General features: G+C 41.0%; 2 protein-coding genes across 3 annotated transcripts in view; one reads left to right on the top strand and one right to left on the bottom strand.

The window, feature by feature from the left end:
• Positions 1-7,919, bottom strand: part of LOC139372801 (type 2 phosphatidylinositol 4,5-bisphosphate 4-phosphatase-like) — a 53,224-nt gene extending 45,305 nt beyond the window's left edge. For both annotated transcript variants that reach the window (XM_071112604.1, XM_071112605.1), the window contains exon 1: positions 7,656-7,919. In XM_071112604.1, the coding sequence (XP_070968705.1) occupies positions 7,656-7,764 (109 nt within the window). In that variant the 5' untranslated portion in view covers positions 7,765-7,919. The remainder of the gene's footprint in view (positions 1-7,655) is intronic.
• Positions 7,920-10,909: 2,990 nt separating this feature from the next.
• Positions 10,910-17,604, top strand: LOC139372800 (S-antigen protein-like). Its single transcript, XM_071112603.1, has 4 exons — positions 10,910-11,423; positions 13,447-13,518; positions 15,171-15,327; positions 16,536-17,604. Exons 3-4 carry the CDS (start codon positions 15,303-15,305, stop codon positions 16,898-16,900), a joined length of 390 nt encoding a protein of 129 aa, XP_070968704.1. The 5' UTR covers positions 10,910-11,423; positions 13,447-13,518; positions 15,171-15,302; the 3' UTR covers positions 16,901-17,604.
• Positions 17,605-18,171: the final 567 nt, after the last annotated feature.

Genomic DNA, 18,171 nt, shown 5'->3' with positions numbered 1-18,171 from the left:
CTTGTTTACCACATTAGGACTGTTTTCCACAGGAAATTAAGTTCTCTATATATTTTCTTTCCTTGCCACGATACCTTATAGTATGGCAATACTGTTTTTGTCAACCTTATGAACGGTTATATTCTAGAATAACAACCTTTAAATAACCCAGCTGTGTAGTCACGACAACAACCATTAAATAACCCAGCTGTGTAGTCACTACAACAACCATTAAATAACCCAGCTGTGTAGTCACTACAACAACCATTAAATAACCCAGCTGTGTAGTCACTACAACAACCATTAAATAACCCAGCTGTGTAGTCACTACAACAACCATTAAATAACCCAGCTGTGTAGTCACTACAACAACCTTTAAATAACCCAGCTGTGTAGTCACTACAACAACCATTAAATAACCCAGCTGTGTAGTCACTACAACAACCATTAAATAACCCAGCTGTGTAGTCACTACAACAACCATTAAATTAGCCAGCTGTGTAGTCACTACAACAACCATTAAATAACCCAGCTGTGTAGTCACTACAACAACCATTAAATAACCCAGCTGTGTAGTCACTACAACAACCATTAAATTAGCCAGCTGTGTAGTCACTACAACAACCATTAAATATCCCAGCTGTGTAGTCACTACAACAACCATTAAATAACCCAGCTGTGTAGTCACTACAACAACCATTAAATAACCCAGCTGTGTAGTCACTACAACAACCATTAAATAACCCAGCTGTGTAGTCACTACAACAACCATTAAATAACCCAGCTGTGTACTCACTACAACAACCATTAAATAACCCAGCTGTGTAGTCACTACAACAACCATTAAATAACCCAGCTGTGTAGTCACTACAACAACCATTAAATAACCCAGCTGTGTCGTCACTACAACAACCATTAAATAACCCAGCTGTGTAGTCACTAGAACAACCATTAAATAACCCAGCTGTGTAGTCACTACAACAACAATTAAATAACCCAGCTGTGTCGTCACTACAACAACCATTAAATAACCCAGCTGTGTAGTCACTAGAACAACCATTAAATAACCCAGCTGTGTAGTCACTACAACAACCATTAAATAACCCAGCTGTGTAGTCACTACAACAACCATTAAATAACCCAGCTGTGTCGTCACTACAACAACCATTAAATAACCCAGCTGTGTCGTCACTACAACAACCATTAAATAACCCAGCTGTGTAGTCACTACAACAACCATTAAATAACCCAGCTGTGTAGTCACTACAACAACCATTAAATAACCCAGCTGTGTCGTCACTACAACAACCATTAAATAACCCAGCTGTGTAGTCACTACAACAACCATTAAATAACCCAGCTGTGTAGTCACTACAACAACCATTAAATAACCCAGCTGTGTAGTCACTACAACAACCATTAAATAACCCAGCTGTGTAGTCACTACAACAACCATTAAATAACCCAGCTGTGTAGTCACTACAACAACCATTAAATAACCCAGCTGTGTAGTCACTACAACAACCATTAAATAACCCAGCTGTGTAGTCACTACAACAACCATTAAATAACCCAGCTGTGTAGTCACTACAACAACCATTAAATAACCCAGCTGTGTAGTCACTACAACAAACATTTCATAAACCCAGCTGTGTAGTCACTACAACAAACATTTCATAAACCCAGCTGTGTAGTCACTACAACAACCATTAAATAACCCAGCTGTGTAGTCACTACAACAACCATTAAATAACCCAGCTGTGTAGTCACTACAACAATCATTTCATAAACCCAGCTGTGTAGTCACTACAACAACCATTAAATAACCCAGCTGTGTAGTCACTACAACAACCATTAAATAACCCAGCTGTGTAGTCACTACAACAACCATTAAATAACCCAGCTGTGTAGTCACTACAACAACCATTAAATAACCCAGCTGTGTAGTCACTACAACAACCATTAAATAACCCAGCTGTGTAGTCACTACAACAACCATTAAATAACCCAGCTGTGTAGTCACTACAACAACCATTAAATAACCCAGCTGTGTAGTCACTACAACAACCATTAAATAACCCAGCTGTGTCGTCACTACAACAACCATTAAATAACCCAGCTGTGTAGTCACTAGAACAACCATTAAATAACCCAGCTGTGTAGTCACTACAACAACCATTAAATAACCCAGCTGTGTCGTCACTACAACAACCATTAAATAACCCAGCTGTGTAGTCACTAGAACAACCATTAAATAACCCAGCTGTGTAGTCACTACAACAACCATTAAATAACCCAGCTGTGTAGTCACTACAACAACCATTAAATAACCCAGCTGTGTCGTCACTACAACAACCATTAAATAACCCAGCTGTGTCGTCACTACAACAACCATTAAATAACCCAGCTGTGTAGTCACTACAACAACCATTAAATAACCCAGCTGTGTCGTCACTACAACAACCATTAAATAACCCAGCTGTGTCGTCACTACAACAACCATTAAATAACCCAGCTGTGTAGTCACTACAACAACCATTAAATAACCCAGCTGTGTAGTCACTACAACAACCATTAAATAACCCAGCTGTGTAGTCACTACAACAACCATTAAATAACCCAGCTGTGTAGTCACTACAACAACCATTAAATAACCCAGCTGTGTAGTCACTACAACAACCATTAAATAACCCAGCTGTGTAGTCACTACAACAACCATTAAATAACCCAGCTGTGTAGTCACTACAACAACCATTAAATAACCCAGCTGTGTAGTCACTACAACAACCATTAAATAACCCAGCTGTGTAGTCACTACAACAAACATTTCATAAACCCAGCTGTGTAGTCACTACAACAAACATTTCATAAACCCAGCTGTGTAGTCACTACAACAACCATTAAATAACCCAGCTGTGTAGTCACTACAACAACCATTAAATAACCCAGCTGTGTAGTCACTACAACAAACATTTCATAAACCCAGCTGTGTAGTCACTACAACAACCATTAAATAACCCAGCTGTGTAGTCACTACAACAACCATTAAATAACCCAGCTGTGTAGTCACTACAACAACCATTAAATAACCCAGCTGTGTAGTCACTACAACAACCATTAAATAACCCAGCTGTGTAGTCACTACAACAACCATTAAATAACCCAGCTGTGTAGTCACTACAACAACCATTAAATAACCCAGCTGTGTCGTCACGACAACAACCATTAAATAACCCAGCTGTGTCGTCACGACAACAACCATTAAATAACCCAGCTGTGTCGTCACGACAACAACCATTAAATAACCCAGCTGTGTAGTCACTACAACAACCATTAAATAACCCAGCTGTGTAGTCACTAGAACAACCATTAAATAACCCAGCTGTGTCGTCACTACAACAACCATTAAATAACCCAGCTGTGTAGTCACGACAACAACCATTAAATTAGCCAGCTGTGTAGTCACTACAACAACCATTAAATTAGCCAGCTGTGTAGTCACTACAACAACCATTAAATATCCCAGCTGTGTAGTCACAAAATTAAATAACCCAGCTGTGTAGTCACGACAACAACCATTAAATAACCCAGCTGTGTAGTCACTAGAACAACCATTAAATAACCCAGTCCAGATAACCTGTGTATTCACTAACCTACAGACTAGAGCCCAGTTCAGCAGTCCTACCCTCTCTGACCCGTGCCAATCCCTGTTGAATGATAGAGGTGTGTACTTAACCAGAACCCAATAGACCCGGAGAATGTGCCATAATCCTGAGTAAGCATTGGGGAAATAACTAGGCCATCACTATACGCTGGGAATGTCTGACAAATTCCGGATCAACTTTTTTTTTTATGGTCTTCAAGCGCGAAAACAAATGAAAAGTCTGTTCAGAAACAGTATGGGACTGGATCCAGGAAGTTTATTTATTTTACCTTTATTTAACTAGGCAAGTCAGTTAAGAACAAATTTTTATTTTCAATGACGGCCTAGGAACAGTGGGGTTAACTGCCTTGTTCAGGGGCAGAACGACAGATTTGTACCTTGTCAGCTCGGGGATTTGAACTTGCAACCTTCCGGTTACTAGTCCAACGCTCTAACCACTAAGCCACCCTGGAGAAGGCAGTCACTACAGATCAGCTCAACGTCTACCGTTAATCCAGTGGTGAAATATGGATCAAACATCAGATTTAAATCTCACGCCGTACAAAAGGTAGGTAACAAAACCCATTCAGTCTACATTAAATGGCCGTTGGCTGGCTATGTGCTCCAGAATGTACCGAAGGTGCATTATGTCTGACTCTCAGTTCCCTATATAGTGCACTACTTTTCACCAGGACTCATAGGGCTCTGGTAGAAAGTAGTGCACTACATGTATGAAATGGGGTGCTATTTGGGATGCATCCCTGGTGTCAATAAATCAGTTTACACTCCTTTTCCTGAAGAATATCTAGTTTTGTTGAAGAAAACTGTCAGGGCAGAACAATGTTACGACAAATGACGACACGACCTGGAGCCAAAACAAACTATACCCAGAAATATACACTGCTCAAAAACATAAAGGGAACACTAAAATAACAGATCTAAATGAATGAAATATTCTTATTAAATACTTTTTTCTTTACATAGTTGAATGTGCTGACAACAAAATCACACAAAAATTATCAATGGAAATCAAATTTATCAACCCATGGAGGTCTGGATTTGGAGTCACACTCAAAATTAAAGTGGAAAACCACACTACAGGCTGATCCAACTTTGATGTCATGTCCTTAAAACAAGTCAAAATGAGGCTCAGTAGTGTGTGTGGCCTCCACGTGCTTGTATGACCTCCCTACAACGCCTGGGCATGCTCCTGATGAGGTGGCGGATGGTCTCCTGAGGGATCTCCTTCCAGACCTGGACTAAAGCATCCGCCAACTCCTGGACAGTCTGTGGTGCAACGTGGCGTTGGTGGATGGAGAGAGACATGATGTCCCAGATGTGCTCAATTGGATTCAGGTCTGGGGAACGGGCGGACCAGTCCATAGCATCAATGCCTTCCTCTTGCAGGAACTGCTGACACACTCCAGCCACATGAGGTCTAGCATTGTCTTGCATTAGGAGGAACCCAGGGCCGACCGCACCAGCATATGGTCTCACAAGGTGTCTGAAGATCTCATCTCGGTACCTAATGGCAGTCAGGCTACCTCTGGCGAGCACATGGAGGGCTGTGTGGCCACACAAAGAAATGCCACCCCACACCATAACTGAGCCACCGCCAAACCGGTCATGCTGGAGGATGTTGCAGGCAGCAGAACGTTCTCCACGGCGTCTCCAGACTGTCACATCTGTCATATGTGCTCAGAGTGAACCTGCTTTCATCTGTGAAGAGCACAGGGCGCCAGTGGCGAACGTAACCTCTGTGTTCTGTCTGAGAGGAACGTAACCTCTGTTCTGTCTGAGAGGAACGTAGCCTCTGTTCTGTCTGAGAGGAACGTAGCCTCTGTTCTGTCTGAGAGGAACGTAGCCTCTGTTCTGTCTGAGAGGAACGTAGCCTCTGTTCTGTCTGAGAGGAACGTAGCCTCTGTTCTGTCTGAGAGGAACGTAGCCTCTGTTCTGTCTGAGAGGAACGTAGCCTCTGTTCTGTCTGAGAGGAACGTAGCCTCTGTTCTGTCTGAGAGGAACGTAGCCTCTGTTCTGTCTGAGAGGAACGTAGTCTCTGTTCTGTCTGAGAGGAACGTAGCCTCTGTTCTGTCTGAGAGGAACGTAGCCTCTGTTCTGTCTGAGAGGAACGTAGCCTCTGTTCTGTCTGAGAGGAACGTAGCCTCTGTTCTGTCTGAGAGGAACGTAGCCTCTGTTCTGTCTGAGAGGAACGTAGCCTCTGTTCTGTCTGAGAGGAACGTAACTCCTGTGTTCTAACTGAGAGGAACGTAACTCCTGTGTTCTAACTGAGAGGAACGTAACCCCTGTGTTCTAACTGAGAGGAACATAACTCCTGTGTTCTAACTGAGAGGAACGTAACCCCTGTGTTCTAACTGAGAGGAACATAACTCCTGTGTTCTAACTGAGAGGAACGTAACTCCTGTGTTCTAACTGAGAGGAACATAACTCCTGTGTTCTAACTGAGAGGAATGTAGCCTCTGTGTTCTAACTGAGAGGAACGTAACTCCTGTGTTCTAACTGAGAGGAACGTAACTCCTGTGTTCTAACTGAGAGGAACATAACACTGAGAGGAACATAACTCCTGTGTTCTAACTGAGAGGAACATAACTCCTGTGTTCTAACTGAGAGGAACATAGCCTCTGTGTTCTGAGATTTGATCAAGCCAGCTCAGTAGAAAAGCTTTCTTGACAAATATGTGTTGTTTACTGTAGGTTAGTAGACTGTCCAGTCATTCCAGCTGGAACAACAGGGATGTGTATAGTACTGTATCATGGCTCTATAGGCTCATCATCTGAATATCACTGTGATAAACAGGCATGTGTATAGTACTGTATCATGGCTCTATAGGCTCATCATCTGAATATCACTGTGATAAACAGGCATGTGTATAGTACTGTATCATGGCTCTATAGGCTCATCATCTGAATATCACTGTGATAAACAGGCATGTGTATAGTACTGTATCATGGCTCTATAGGCTCATCATCTGAATATCACTGTGATAAACAGGCATGTGTATAGTACTGTATCATGGCTCTATAGGCTCATCATCTGAATATCACTGTGATAAACAGGCATGTGTATAGTACTGTATCATGGCTCTATAGGCTCATCATCTGAATATCACTGTGATAAACAGGCATGTGTATAGTACTGTATCATGGCTCTATAGGCTCATCATCTGAATATCACTGTGATAAACAGGCATGTGTATAGTACTGTATCATGGCTCTATAGGCTCATCATCTGAATATCACTGTGATAAACAGGGTGAATGATGGGAGCATTCACACCCCCCCACATGAAAAACATCTGAATATTACAACACTATACGGGGGTATTATGTTTCCAGACAGCACACAGTGAAATGATCCTCAACAACATGCACTACTGGGTCTATGGGTCATGCATGGACTGAAGGGATAGGAATACTGTACTAAACACATCTATTTCAAATCTGTTTATGGTCCAATCAAATGAATGGAAAGCACTGAATGATACATGGGTTATAAAACAGACTCATTCATAACCTGCCATGTTAAATGTGAATGGGCCTAGTGTCTTACAGACCCACAACCACAACAAACACAATGTTCAGAGGGGATTGCAAATTATAATTGTATCATCTGATTTGTTAACGTCCTTCTTGCTCATCTCAAGTCATGGCTACGTTGTTTATGTTCTGACAACATCACTTATATCCTTATAGATATTTGTAGAAAGAGGGGAGAGGGGGTGTAAACAGTATTACCCAGCAACAACAACAGATCGTAATGCATCACTACAGAATACAGAACTACAACAGGAATTGTTGTGAAATTAATCGACTAGGCCTTCTCCTGCGTTGTTCTTCTAAACACTGCAAACTCCACCTTCTGATTTCGGTTTTTCTGCCCGCCGGGTTGATTTTTTTAGATTGATGCCGGTGTTTTCCCCGTTATAATTTAACACACCATGCAAAACATTGCTCAACACGATACTCCCAAAACGATTCAGCACACATGGGGGGAGTCATAGCCTAACGTTGGTTTACCTCTTGGACTCGTGTCCTGCAGGTATGCCGGCGGTTCCAACGGTGAGACATTCCCGGAGTTCGGTGCTGAGAGCAGCGGGGACCGTTCATCCATGCCTTCGTCGGCCATGGCGGCAGCAGTACACCCAACCCAGACGAATAAACAACGAGCTGAACGGCGGCAGAGCCTCTCTTCTGGCCAGTGTTTCCTTGGGAGGGGGCGGCCAGCTAATCGGCGGTAGCCTACTGTTCTGGCGAGGCCAGTTCCTCGGAGGTGGAGCTACAGAGACCTAACTCGGACCCGCTGTGGGAGGGATATGAGCAACGGAATGCAGAGAGAGCGAAATCCCCCCAAACCAACCCGTTACCCTCATGCACAGTGGTGACATGTCACTTAGTAGGCCTGCAAAGTAGATCTTATAATCATTCTCATTCAGGCCTAATAAACTACTGTTGATAGCCTTTATTCTATTCTCTGTTTTAAAATATTAAACAAAACTATCTAAGAATCTACAATATTATATTATATTCTGATCTTCCCTTGTAAAAAAAAACATGTGATAAGTGTCTAGAAAAAAAATCGCTATATAAATCCAATCAATTCATGAGCCATTATATTTTATTCTATTCACGTCTGATATATGTTCTATGTTTAACAGATGAAACAACACTGAACGTTATGCTGCAGGGATCCATGGATCTCTAGTGACGTCCCTGGTATGCTGTCTGAATGATATAGGTGTGTTTTCTAAAACAATGAGGTTTGGTTCAATAAAAGAGAATACATTATTGAAGAATTTCTACTTATATAATTTCATTACGAATCATAGGTGTATTATATCAATCAGTGGTGGGGAAAGTACCCAATTCACTATAGTTACCAATAACAATTGTCACGCCCTGACCATAGAGAGCCATTGTTTCTCTATGGTGTAGTAGGTCAGGGCGTGACTAGGGGGTATTCTAGTTTATTATTTCTATGTGGGGTTCTATTTTATTTTTCTATGTTGGTGATTTGTATGATTCCCAATCAGAGGAAGCTGGTAATCGTTGTCTCTAATTGGGGATCATATTTAAGTAGATATTGTTCCCACCTATGTTTTGTGGGATATTATATTTTTCAATTTTGAGTTAACGCACGTTGCACCGCTGAAGTCACTTTGTTTGTTTGTTTGTTTAATAGTTTGGCTTGAATAAATGATGTGGAACTTTAATCAGGCTGCACCTTGGTCTGTCTCTACACACCAACGTGACAGTAATAGAAAAGACACCTTAATAGAAAATGACTCAAGTAAAAGTGAAAGTCACCCAGTAAATTACTACTTGAGTAAAAGTCTAAAAGTAAATGCTTTTAAATATGCTTAAGTATCAAAACTAAAACTTAAGTATAAATAATTTAAAATTCCTTACATTAAGAAAACCAGACTGCACCATTTTCTTGTTTTTTTTTAGCCAGGGGCACACTTCAACACTCAGACATAATTTACAAACTATGCATCTGTGTTTAGTGAGTCCGTCAGATCAGAGGCAGTAGGGATGACCAGGGATGTTCTCTGTTTAGTGAGTCCTCCAGATCAGAGGCAGTAGGGATGACCAGGGATGTTCTCTGTTTAGTGAGTCCTCCAGATCAGAGGCAGTAGGGATGACCAGGGATGTTCTCTGTTTAGTGAGTCCTCCAGATCAGAGGCAGTAGAGATGACCAGGGATGTTCTCTGTTTAGTGAGTCCTCCAGATCAGAGGCAGTAGGGATGACCAGGGATGTTCTCTGTTTAGTGAGTCCTCCAGATCAGAGGCAGTAGAGATGACCAGGGATGTTCTCTGTTTAGTGAGTCCTCCAGATCAGAGGCAGTAGAGATGACCAGGGATGTTCTCTGTTTAGTGAGTCCTCCAGATCAGAGGCAGTAGGGATGACCAGGGATGTTTTGTTGAATTGGACCATTTTGTCCTGCTAAGCATTTAAAATGTAACAAGTATTTTTAGGTGTCAGGGAAAATGTAAGGAGTAAAAAGTACATTATTTTATTTAGGAATCTGGTTTAGTAAAAGTTGTCAAAAATATACGTTTTGAGGGCGTGTTCAATTGGCATGCTGACTGCAGGAATGTCCACCAGAGCTGTTGCCAGAGAATTGAATGTTCATTTCTCTACCATAAGCCACCTCCAATGTTGTGTTAGAGAATTTGGCAGTACGTCCAACCAGCCTCACAACTCCAGACCACGTGGAACCACGCCAGCCCAGGACCTCCACATCCGGCTTTTTTACCTGCGGGATCGTCTGAGACCAGCCACCCGGACAGCTGATGAAACTGAGTAGTTTATCTGTCTGTAATAAAACCCCTTTGTGGGGAAAAACTCATTCTGATTGGCTGGGCCTGGCTCCCAAGTGGGTGGGCCTATGCCCTCCCAGGCCCACCCATGGCTGCGCACAAGGCCGGTCCTTGCAATTCTGCCACCATAAGCTCAAAACTAGAATCGTCACAGTCAGCAAAATGACCTCTAAAATACACATTTTCCAAATGTTGAAGTTAGGTAAAATTTAGTTTCTGAATGAAAGGTGAAAAGCTATTTTCCATTTGTTTAAAATACGTACTTTCCATGATGTTGAAAAATATATATTTTCCGGGCATCGAAAAATGTGTATTTTTTGGACGTTCAAATCCGGTTCATTTTCGGTTCTGACTGAAAGTTGAAAATCTAACTTTCCTGATGCTGAAAATACGTATTTTACAGACGTTGAAATTGGTATTTTCCGGATGTTGAAATCAGGTTAATTTTTGGTTCTGAATGAAAGTCGGAAAGAAGTAATTTATATTAGTCTATTTTGGGGCCAAATCAAGGCTGGTCAAGACCGGACAAAATCTGGTCCGGACCACAAACCAATGTTTGTGGTTTTTGGAAATCAAGGCCGGTCCAGAACAGCAGACTTCTAAAAGGCGTCCGTGCTGACTGAGATGTAGCTTTCAGTGTTGCCTGACATTGTATTCTATGAATTCCCTTCTAAGTGGTGAGTCTTCCGTTTGTAAAACATCAAACAACGATGTCTGGAAAGGACCAAAAAAAGACGTCGGCTAGTGCTTACTGGGGTGTAGCGTACCATGTCGCCCTCAGTGGAATTGTATGAATGCCCTTCCCATGTGCAACGGCTTTATTAGTCCTGATTCCGGTGACTAATGAATTCGGCTATTTAAACCATGAATATCACTACCCAACTCTATCAGGAGTTATCGCGAGCCTATTTGCAATGCTCACCGGGAAATGCAGAAGTATTTTATTTTTCACTATGATCAGCTTGTCAAAAATGGAGGGATTCAAACTTGAAACCACTGATCATGACAATGGGGTGAAACTCCTGGACAACAGTTGCGATTATCCATTCCATATCGTCCATTTTTACTTTGACCTGTCCTGTTTTTAGGATATGTTGTTTATTAACGTGTTTTATTTGATCGAGTGCCATTTAGGTTAGGCTATTTGATCGGAGAAACTGCATGATCATTACATTATCATACATTTTATCTCCAGCCCTTTAGGCTACAGAAAATAACCAAATACTCTTTCTACCATATCCTATAGCTACATGATTTATGTTAGATTATGTTTTGGAGGAACTGTTGGTGGACCTCCGCTGAGATGCATCTCTCCAACAGCACCCCAGAGAGGCGAGTTGGGAATAGACGAGCAACATATCTTGCGTCCCTGCCTTTGACAAAGTGGACACTGCTTGTCAAAGGACGGCATCAGCTCTCACCTAAAAAGCTGAGAGAATTGTCATTGTTTTTGGGGAGAATTATGTGAGTTTTAATGTGTTGTTCGAGGTGCGTCTTGGTCAGTTTAGCTCAGAAAACGCCGCGGTCTTCAACCCTGCCTAAAAATGCGCCCCTCTGCCCAGTCATGTCCATCAAGGGCCATATCTATTTATTTTAATTGACGGATTTCTTTATATGATCTGAAACTCAGTTAAATTATTGAAATTGTTGCATGTCGCGTTTACATCTTTGTTCAGTATATTTGTGCTTAAGTACTTTACACCACTGATATCGACCATATATCTACCAACCGTGAAGAACGATACATTAAAATCAATCATTCTGTGATTGATGTTGAAGACAGTCTTCGAACGGTGAAAACATTTCTGGGCAATGTAGTTTTTGGACATATTTGTTATTTAGTTAAAGCTTCACTGGCGTTTTGTTCATTGCCAATCCCATATCATCGGTCTTTGAGAATCTAACGTTTTAAAGAGTCCTGAAAATAAGAATATCAACTTTAAATTGAACGTGAATTTGGACTGAACGTCAAGTTAAAACGAACTCCGTCAACTAGAATCTAAGACCTGACCAATCAACTAAGGAACCTGTTGTGATGTGATGACCAATGAAAATCGCGATATTTCAATAACCGGAAGTATGCAGCGCAACACGTTTTTTTTTTCACGAAGCAAAAACGTTATAGAAAATGAATTTATAAAATTGCTGTAAATATAGAAATTGTTTTCTCAGTTGGAAATAAATATCCAACTATTCAGTGACAGCTGTGTGGAATTTGTGGCAGCAACTGTGAGCTTATCACAGTATTATAGACACTATGTCCTGGGATGTCCAATCAATGTAGAAGAGCCTTTACCTTCTAAGACTCTTTTGGCTTGTGAGCAAAACAGTGCATGTTTGTAGGTATCTCAAGAGTTTCATAGTGGAGTCATAAGTTTGTAGTCCAACCGTTCATACTTTAGACATTTTTGTGAGAACTGTCTTCCTTGTCTCACAAACACAGCTCCAGCTCAGCCGCTGTTAATCGCAGAAGAAATAGACGAATACAATGCAAAAACCCAGAAGCCTGTTTTAAAAGGGGCTAAGGCACTAAAACACACCAGCTTTAACGTGATACTCAAAGCATTTTAATGTCTATATAAATCCCATGTTACCATTGAGCATAAGCATATTTCATCATGCGTTCTGCTGAAACTCTATCCCTATGCGTATGTATATCACCCCAATGTGTCATCTGCTCACAAGTAATTATTAGCCTATACCGGTCATTCAGTGGTAGAGAAATTGCTACCTTCTGAAATGAATGTCCCTCTTTTACGCATAAGTATGGAAGCGTTTTGGGGGCAAATTTTGAGGAAGAAAGATGAGGGATGCTTCATTTCTGCTGAAGGTCTGAGATCTCTCTTTATGAGCTATAAGCCTTGATAAAACACGTGGTATTTTACCCTTATTAACTGTTTTGGATTTGTCTGTGTACTGACAAAATAACCCATTCTGTTAATAAAAACCTTTTTTATTTCCAACTTTAATAAGATAAAAAAAACAATCTGTATTTGAGAAGTATTTACAGGTTCTGTCCTTTCAGCAGTTACTTCACTGTTCTTAACCATTTAGGAAATCACTGCACAGGGATTACAAGGCTAGTTCTCTGGGAAACTAGGCTTTGTTAGTTTTCACTTAGCCACTTGATTCACTGTACTGTATATCTTGACTGAAAGGATTGTGTGTGTGTATATATATATATATATATATATATATATATATATATATATATATATAGATATATATATATATATATATATATAGATATGTATAGGAGAACTTCTGCCCAAGTTACTTGATGGCAATGGATTTACCATGTCTCAAACCTGATTATATAATACATTATAAACTGGGTGGTTTGTGCCATGAATACTGAAAGCCAAGGACATATTCTTTTATCTGCAACACGTTTAAATTGTACTGGGCGGCCAGCTGACATTCAATTTGATCTGATTCTACATAACAACAAAATCATAACGTTAACATGGATATGTTACATTTACAGTCATGGAAAAGGTGGAGACAGACGAGCATCTCTTAGCCAAGCAACATCGCAAGGAGAAGAAGGATCTGCAAGGTTGGCAATTAGATGGAGGTTTAAGATTTACAATGATATCGTTGCTGTAACGTTATTAGTAGTTTGCGTTCAACTTATACTCACGTTGTAACACCCTGAGTGGGATAGATATGACATGCCTATCTGTTATTCTAGTTAGCTACTCATTTTATTTGTTTAAAAAAAAATAACAAGTCTAACTTTTTTAAAATCAAAACAGCAGTTTAGTTTAGGCAAATATACCTTTATCTGTGTTAAGGTTAGCTAGTTAGATCATTATTATTATTGTAGTATGACTACTGTAGACTATTGTTATGGCTGTTTGACTACTGTAGACTATTGTTATAGAGGTTTGACTACTGTAGACTATTGTTATAGAGGTTTGACTACTGTAGGCTATTGTTATAGAGGTTTGACTACTGTAGACTATTGTTATAGAGGTTTGACTACTGTAGACTATTGTTATAGAGGTTTGACTACTGTAGACTATTGTTATAGAGGTTTGACTACTGTAGACTATTGTTATGGCCATATGACTACTGTAGACTATTATTATAGAGGTTTGACTACTGTAGACTATTGTTATGGAGGTTTGACTACTGTAGACTATTATTATAGAGGTTTGACTACTGTAGACTATTGTTATAGAGGTTTGACTACTGTAGGCTATTGTTATAGAGGTTTGACTACTGTAGGCTATTGTTATAGAGGTTTGACTACTGTAGACTATTATTATAGAGGTTTGACTACTGTAGACTATTGTTATGGAGGTTTGAATACTGTAGACTATTGTTATGGAGGTTTGACTACTGTAGACTATTGTTATGGCCATATGACTACTGTAGGCTATTGTTATAGAGGTTTGACTACTGTAGGCTATTGTTATGGCCATATGACTACTGTAGACTATTGTTATAGAGGTTTGACTACTGTAGGCTATTGTTATGGAGGTTTGAATACTGTAGACTATTGTTATGGAGGTTTGACTACTGTAGGCTATTGTTATGGCCATATGACTACTGTAGACTATTGTTATAGAGGTTTGACTACTGTAGACTATTGTTATGGAGGTTTGAATACTGTAGACTATTGTTATGGAGGTTTGACTACTGTAGACTATTGTTATGGCCATATGACTACTGTAGGCTATTGTTATGGCCATATGACTACTGTAGACTATTGTTATGGAGGTTTGACTACTGTAGACTATTGTTATAGAGGTATGACTACTGTAGACTATTGTTATAGAGGTTTGACTACTATAGACTATTATTATGGCCATATGACTACTGTAGGCTATTGTTATGGAGGTTTGACTACTGTAGACTATTGTTATAGAGGTTTGACTACTGTAGACTATTGCTATAGAGGTTTGACTACTGTAGACTATTGTTATAGAGGTTTGACTACTGTAGACTATTGTTATAGAGGTTTGACTACTGTAGACTATTGTTATAGAGGTTTGACTACTGTAGACTATTGCTATGGCCATATGACTACTGTAGGCTATTGTAATAGAGGTTTGACTACTGTAGACTATTGTTATAGAGGTTTGACTACTGTAGACTATTGTTATGGCTGTTTGACTACTATAGACTATTATTATGCCATATGACTACTATAGACTATTGTGATATGTGAAAAGGGGACATAAACCATAAACCGTGTTTCAGCTAAAATCCAGAGCTTGAAAAATGCTGTCCCCAAAAATGCCAAGAAGAGGTGTAAAACAGCTGACTGACTGATATTACCAAGCTGTAGGCTGGGCTGAATCAGAAACACAACGAGGAACAACTCGACTCATCATGAGGAGGAGGAGCAGACGAAAAGGTAACTATTGTCTACATATCAGTGCTTACAGAATTTCCCAAACTATGGGTCGTGAGAGACAGATTTAAAAATGGGGTGGCGAGAGAACCTCTGAAATCAAATAAATGCCTTCTCGTTGTCCCTCAGTCCTGCCCTCCTTTCTGCTCGTTGTCCTGATGTCCTGCCCTCCTTTCTGCTCGTTGTCCTGATGTCCTGCCCTCCTTCTCGTTGTCCCTCAGTCCTGCCCTCCTTTCTGCTCGTTGTCCTGATGTCCTGCCCTCCTTCTCGTCCCTCAGTCCTGCCCTCCTTTCTGCTCGTTGTCCCTCAGTCCTGCCCTCCTTCTCGTTGTCCCTCAGTCCTGCCCTCCTTCTCGTTGTCCCTCAGTCCTGCCCTTCTTGCTTCTTGCTTGATGATCAAAATGACTTAGTATACTAGTTAGCTTTCAGAACACTATCTTTATAGGAAAACCAACTCCAGATGAGAACACAGCACTGCATTAAAACAACCAAACTGTTCACCAAAAGTTAATAATTTAACAAAAATAAATCACATTCTAGGTGGAGCTGTCCCTTACTGATGCTTCTCAGTTAGATGATGTCACAATCTGTATAAAATGGGCTGTAAAACGATCAGTTCCCCCTCTAACGTTGATATTCCTGTACGATCAGAGTTCCTCCTCTAACGTTGATATTCCTGTACGATCAGAGTAACGTTGATATTCCTGTACGATCAGAGTAATGTTGATATTCCCGTACGATCAGAGTAACGTTGATATTCCTGTACGATCAGAGTAATGTTGATATTCCCGTACGATCAGAGTAACGTTGATATTCCCGTACGATCAGAGTAATGTTGATATTCCTGTACGATCAGAGTAATGTTGATATTCCCGTACGATCAGAGTAATGTTGATATTCCCGTACGATCAGAGTTCCTCCTCTAACGTTGATATTCCTGTAGAAAATCCCCCAAACCATGGTCTTTTTGTTCTTCTACTTTGGTGAGGAATCACCTGTATGTGGTTATACTATTACTAATATTCTGTAGTCCCCCCCACCTGTATGTGGTCATACTATTACTAATATTCTGTAGTCCCCCCCCCCTCCCCTTTTTCTCTTCATTATTTCGAAAGGAAATTCAGTATCACTTGTGGTCCACACTGCAGTGTCACTCCAGGGTGTGTATAAAATATCACCTGTGTGTGATCACCCCTCTCTGGGTGTTTTCAGATGGGTTTGAGAAGTATTGCAGTGACGTAGCAGACACAGTCTCCTGGGGTGGACCACTGGAGGACCACTGGAGGACCACTGGAGGACCCCTGGAGGACCACTGGAGGACCCCTGGAGGACCACTGGAGGACCCCTGGAGGACCACTGGAGGACCCCTGGAGGACCACTGGAGGACCACTGGAGGACCCCTGGAGGACCACTGGAGGACCACTGGAGGACCCCTGGAGGACCACTGGTGGACCACTGGAGGACCACTGGTGGACCACTGGAGGACCACTGGAGGACCACTGGAGGACCACTGGAGGACCACTGGAGGACCACTGGTGGACCACTGGAGGACCACTGGAGGAACCTTAATCACTTGATCAGGCTATTTGTTTTATCAAAGGACCCAACAGAGCACCTGGTGTTTTAATGGTTTTATACTGATTTATAAATTGAATCAAATTGCATTTGTCACATTATTATTATTTATTTATTTAACCTTTATTTAACTAGGCAAGAACAAATTCTTATTTACAATGACGGCCTACCCTGGCCAAACCCGGACAACGCTGGGCCAATTGTGCGCCGCCCTATGGTACTCCCAATAGTAGTAGTGACGCCTCTAGCACTGAGATGCAGTGTCTTAGACCTCTGAACCAGGGTCTGTAGTGACTCCTCTAGCACTGAGATGCAGTGTCTTAGACCTCTGAACCAGGGTCTGTAGTGACGCCCCTCTGAACCAGGGTCTGTAGTGACGCCTCTAGCACTGAGATGCAGTGCCTTAGACCGCTGCGCCACTCTAGAGCATTCGTATAAGGAAATCAGTCAATTGAAATTCATTAGGCCCTAATCTATGTATTTCACATGACTGGGAATACAGATATGCATTTGTTGGTCACAGATACCTTAAAAAAAAAAGAAGGTAGGGGTGACCACTGCGCCACTCGGGAGCCCATTCATGTATGATGATTCTGTGTTTCCTAACAGCTGAGAGCTCTGACACAGGTCCTTCAACTGCCAATAGAAGTACTCCAAGCTGATTCTCCATAATCATTGGAGAGGAATTTAACAAGTCTCCCATTATGTTAGTACCATGTCACCTCTAAACTTCCCCAGCTTCGTCTACCAATGAATTTGAGTGGTTACAATTCTCCAACCTCATTCTTCAGCCTTTTAGATAAACAACGTGACGAGGGCTGCCATTTTGTTGAAAAACAAATGAAGCCAAATGATGAATTTGTGCCTTTTTAATTGTTAATATTGTTTTTTAGGTACGTGCGTCATGCGTATGGACTGGGAGAACATTACAACTCAGTGGAACTTCTGAAGGAACTCAAGATGAAAGCTGACACTCATTGAGTTCAATTATAACAAACGCTAAAGCATGGGTGGAAATTGAAAAAAATGTGGGAACCCACCAATGTAAAACCTATGCATTCACAAAGTCAAATGACAAAATAATTTCACTCCCGGAGATACACACAGACTTGCCATCCAAGGAATTCGATGGGAGGAGTGAAAGGCAGAGACTGAAAATAATACCACCACCTAACTATGTGAGGACTGAGAGAATAGTTACCATCACAGTGACACATTGGAAGTAACTTTGTACATCCTTCATCAGTGTTTATGAATACTTCTGAAATCACCA

The sequence above is a fragment of the Oncorhynchus clarkii genome, chromosome 18 (assembly GCF_045791955.1).
Source record: "Oncorhynchus clarkii lewisi isolate Uvic-CL-2024 chromosome 18, UVic_Ocla_1.0, whole genome shotgun sequence".
Taxonomy (NCBI): domain Eukaryota; kingdom Metazoa; phylum Chordata; class Actinopteri; order Salmoniformes; family Salmonidae; genus Oncorhynchus; species Oncorhynchus clarkii.
This window is presented reverse-complemented; position numbering and strand designations above follow the sequence as displayed.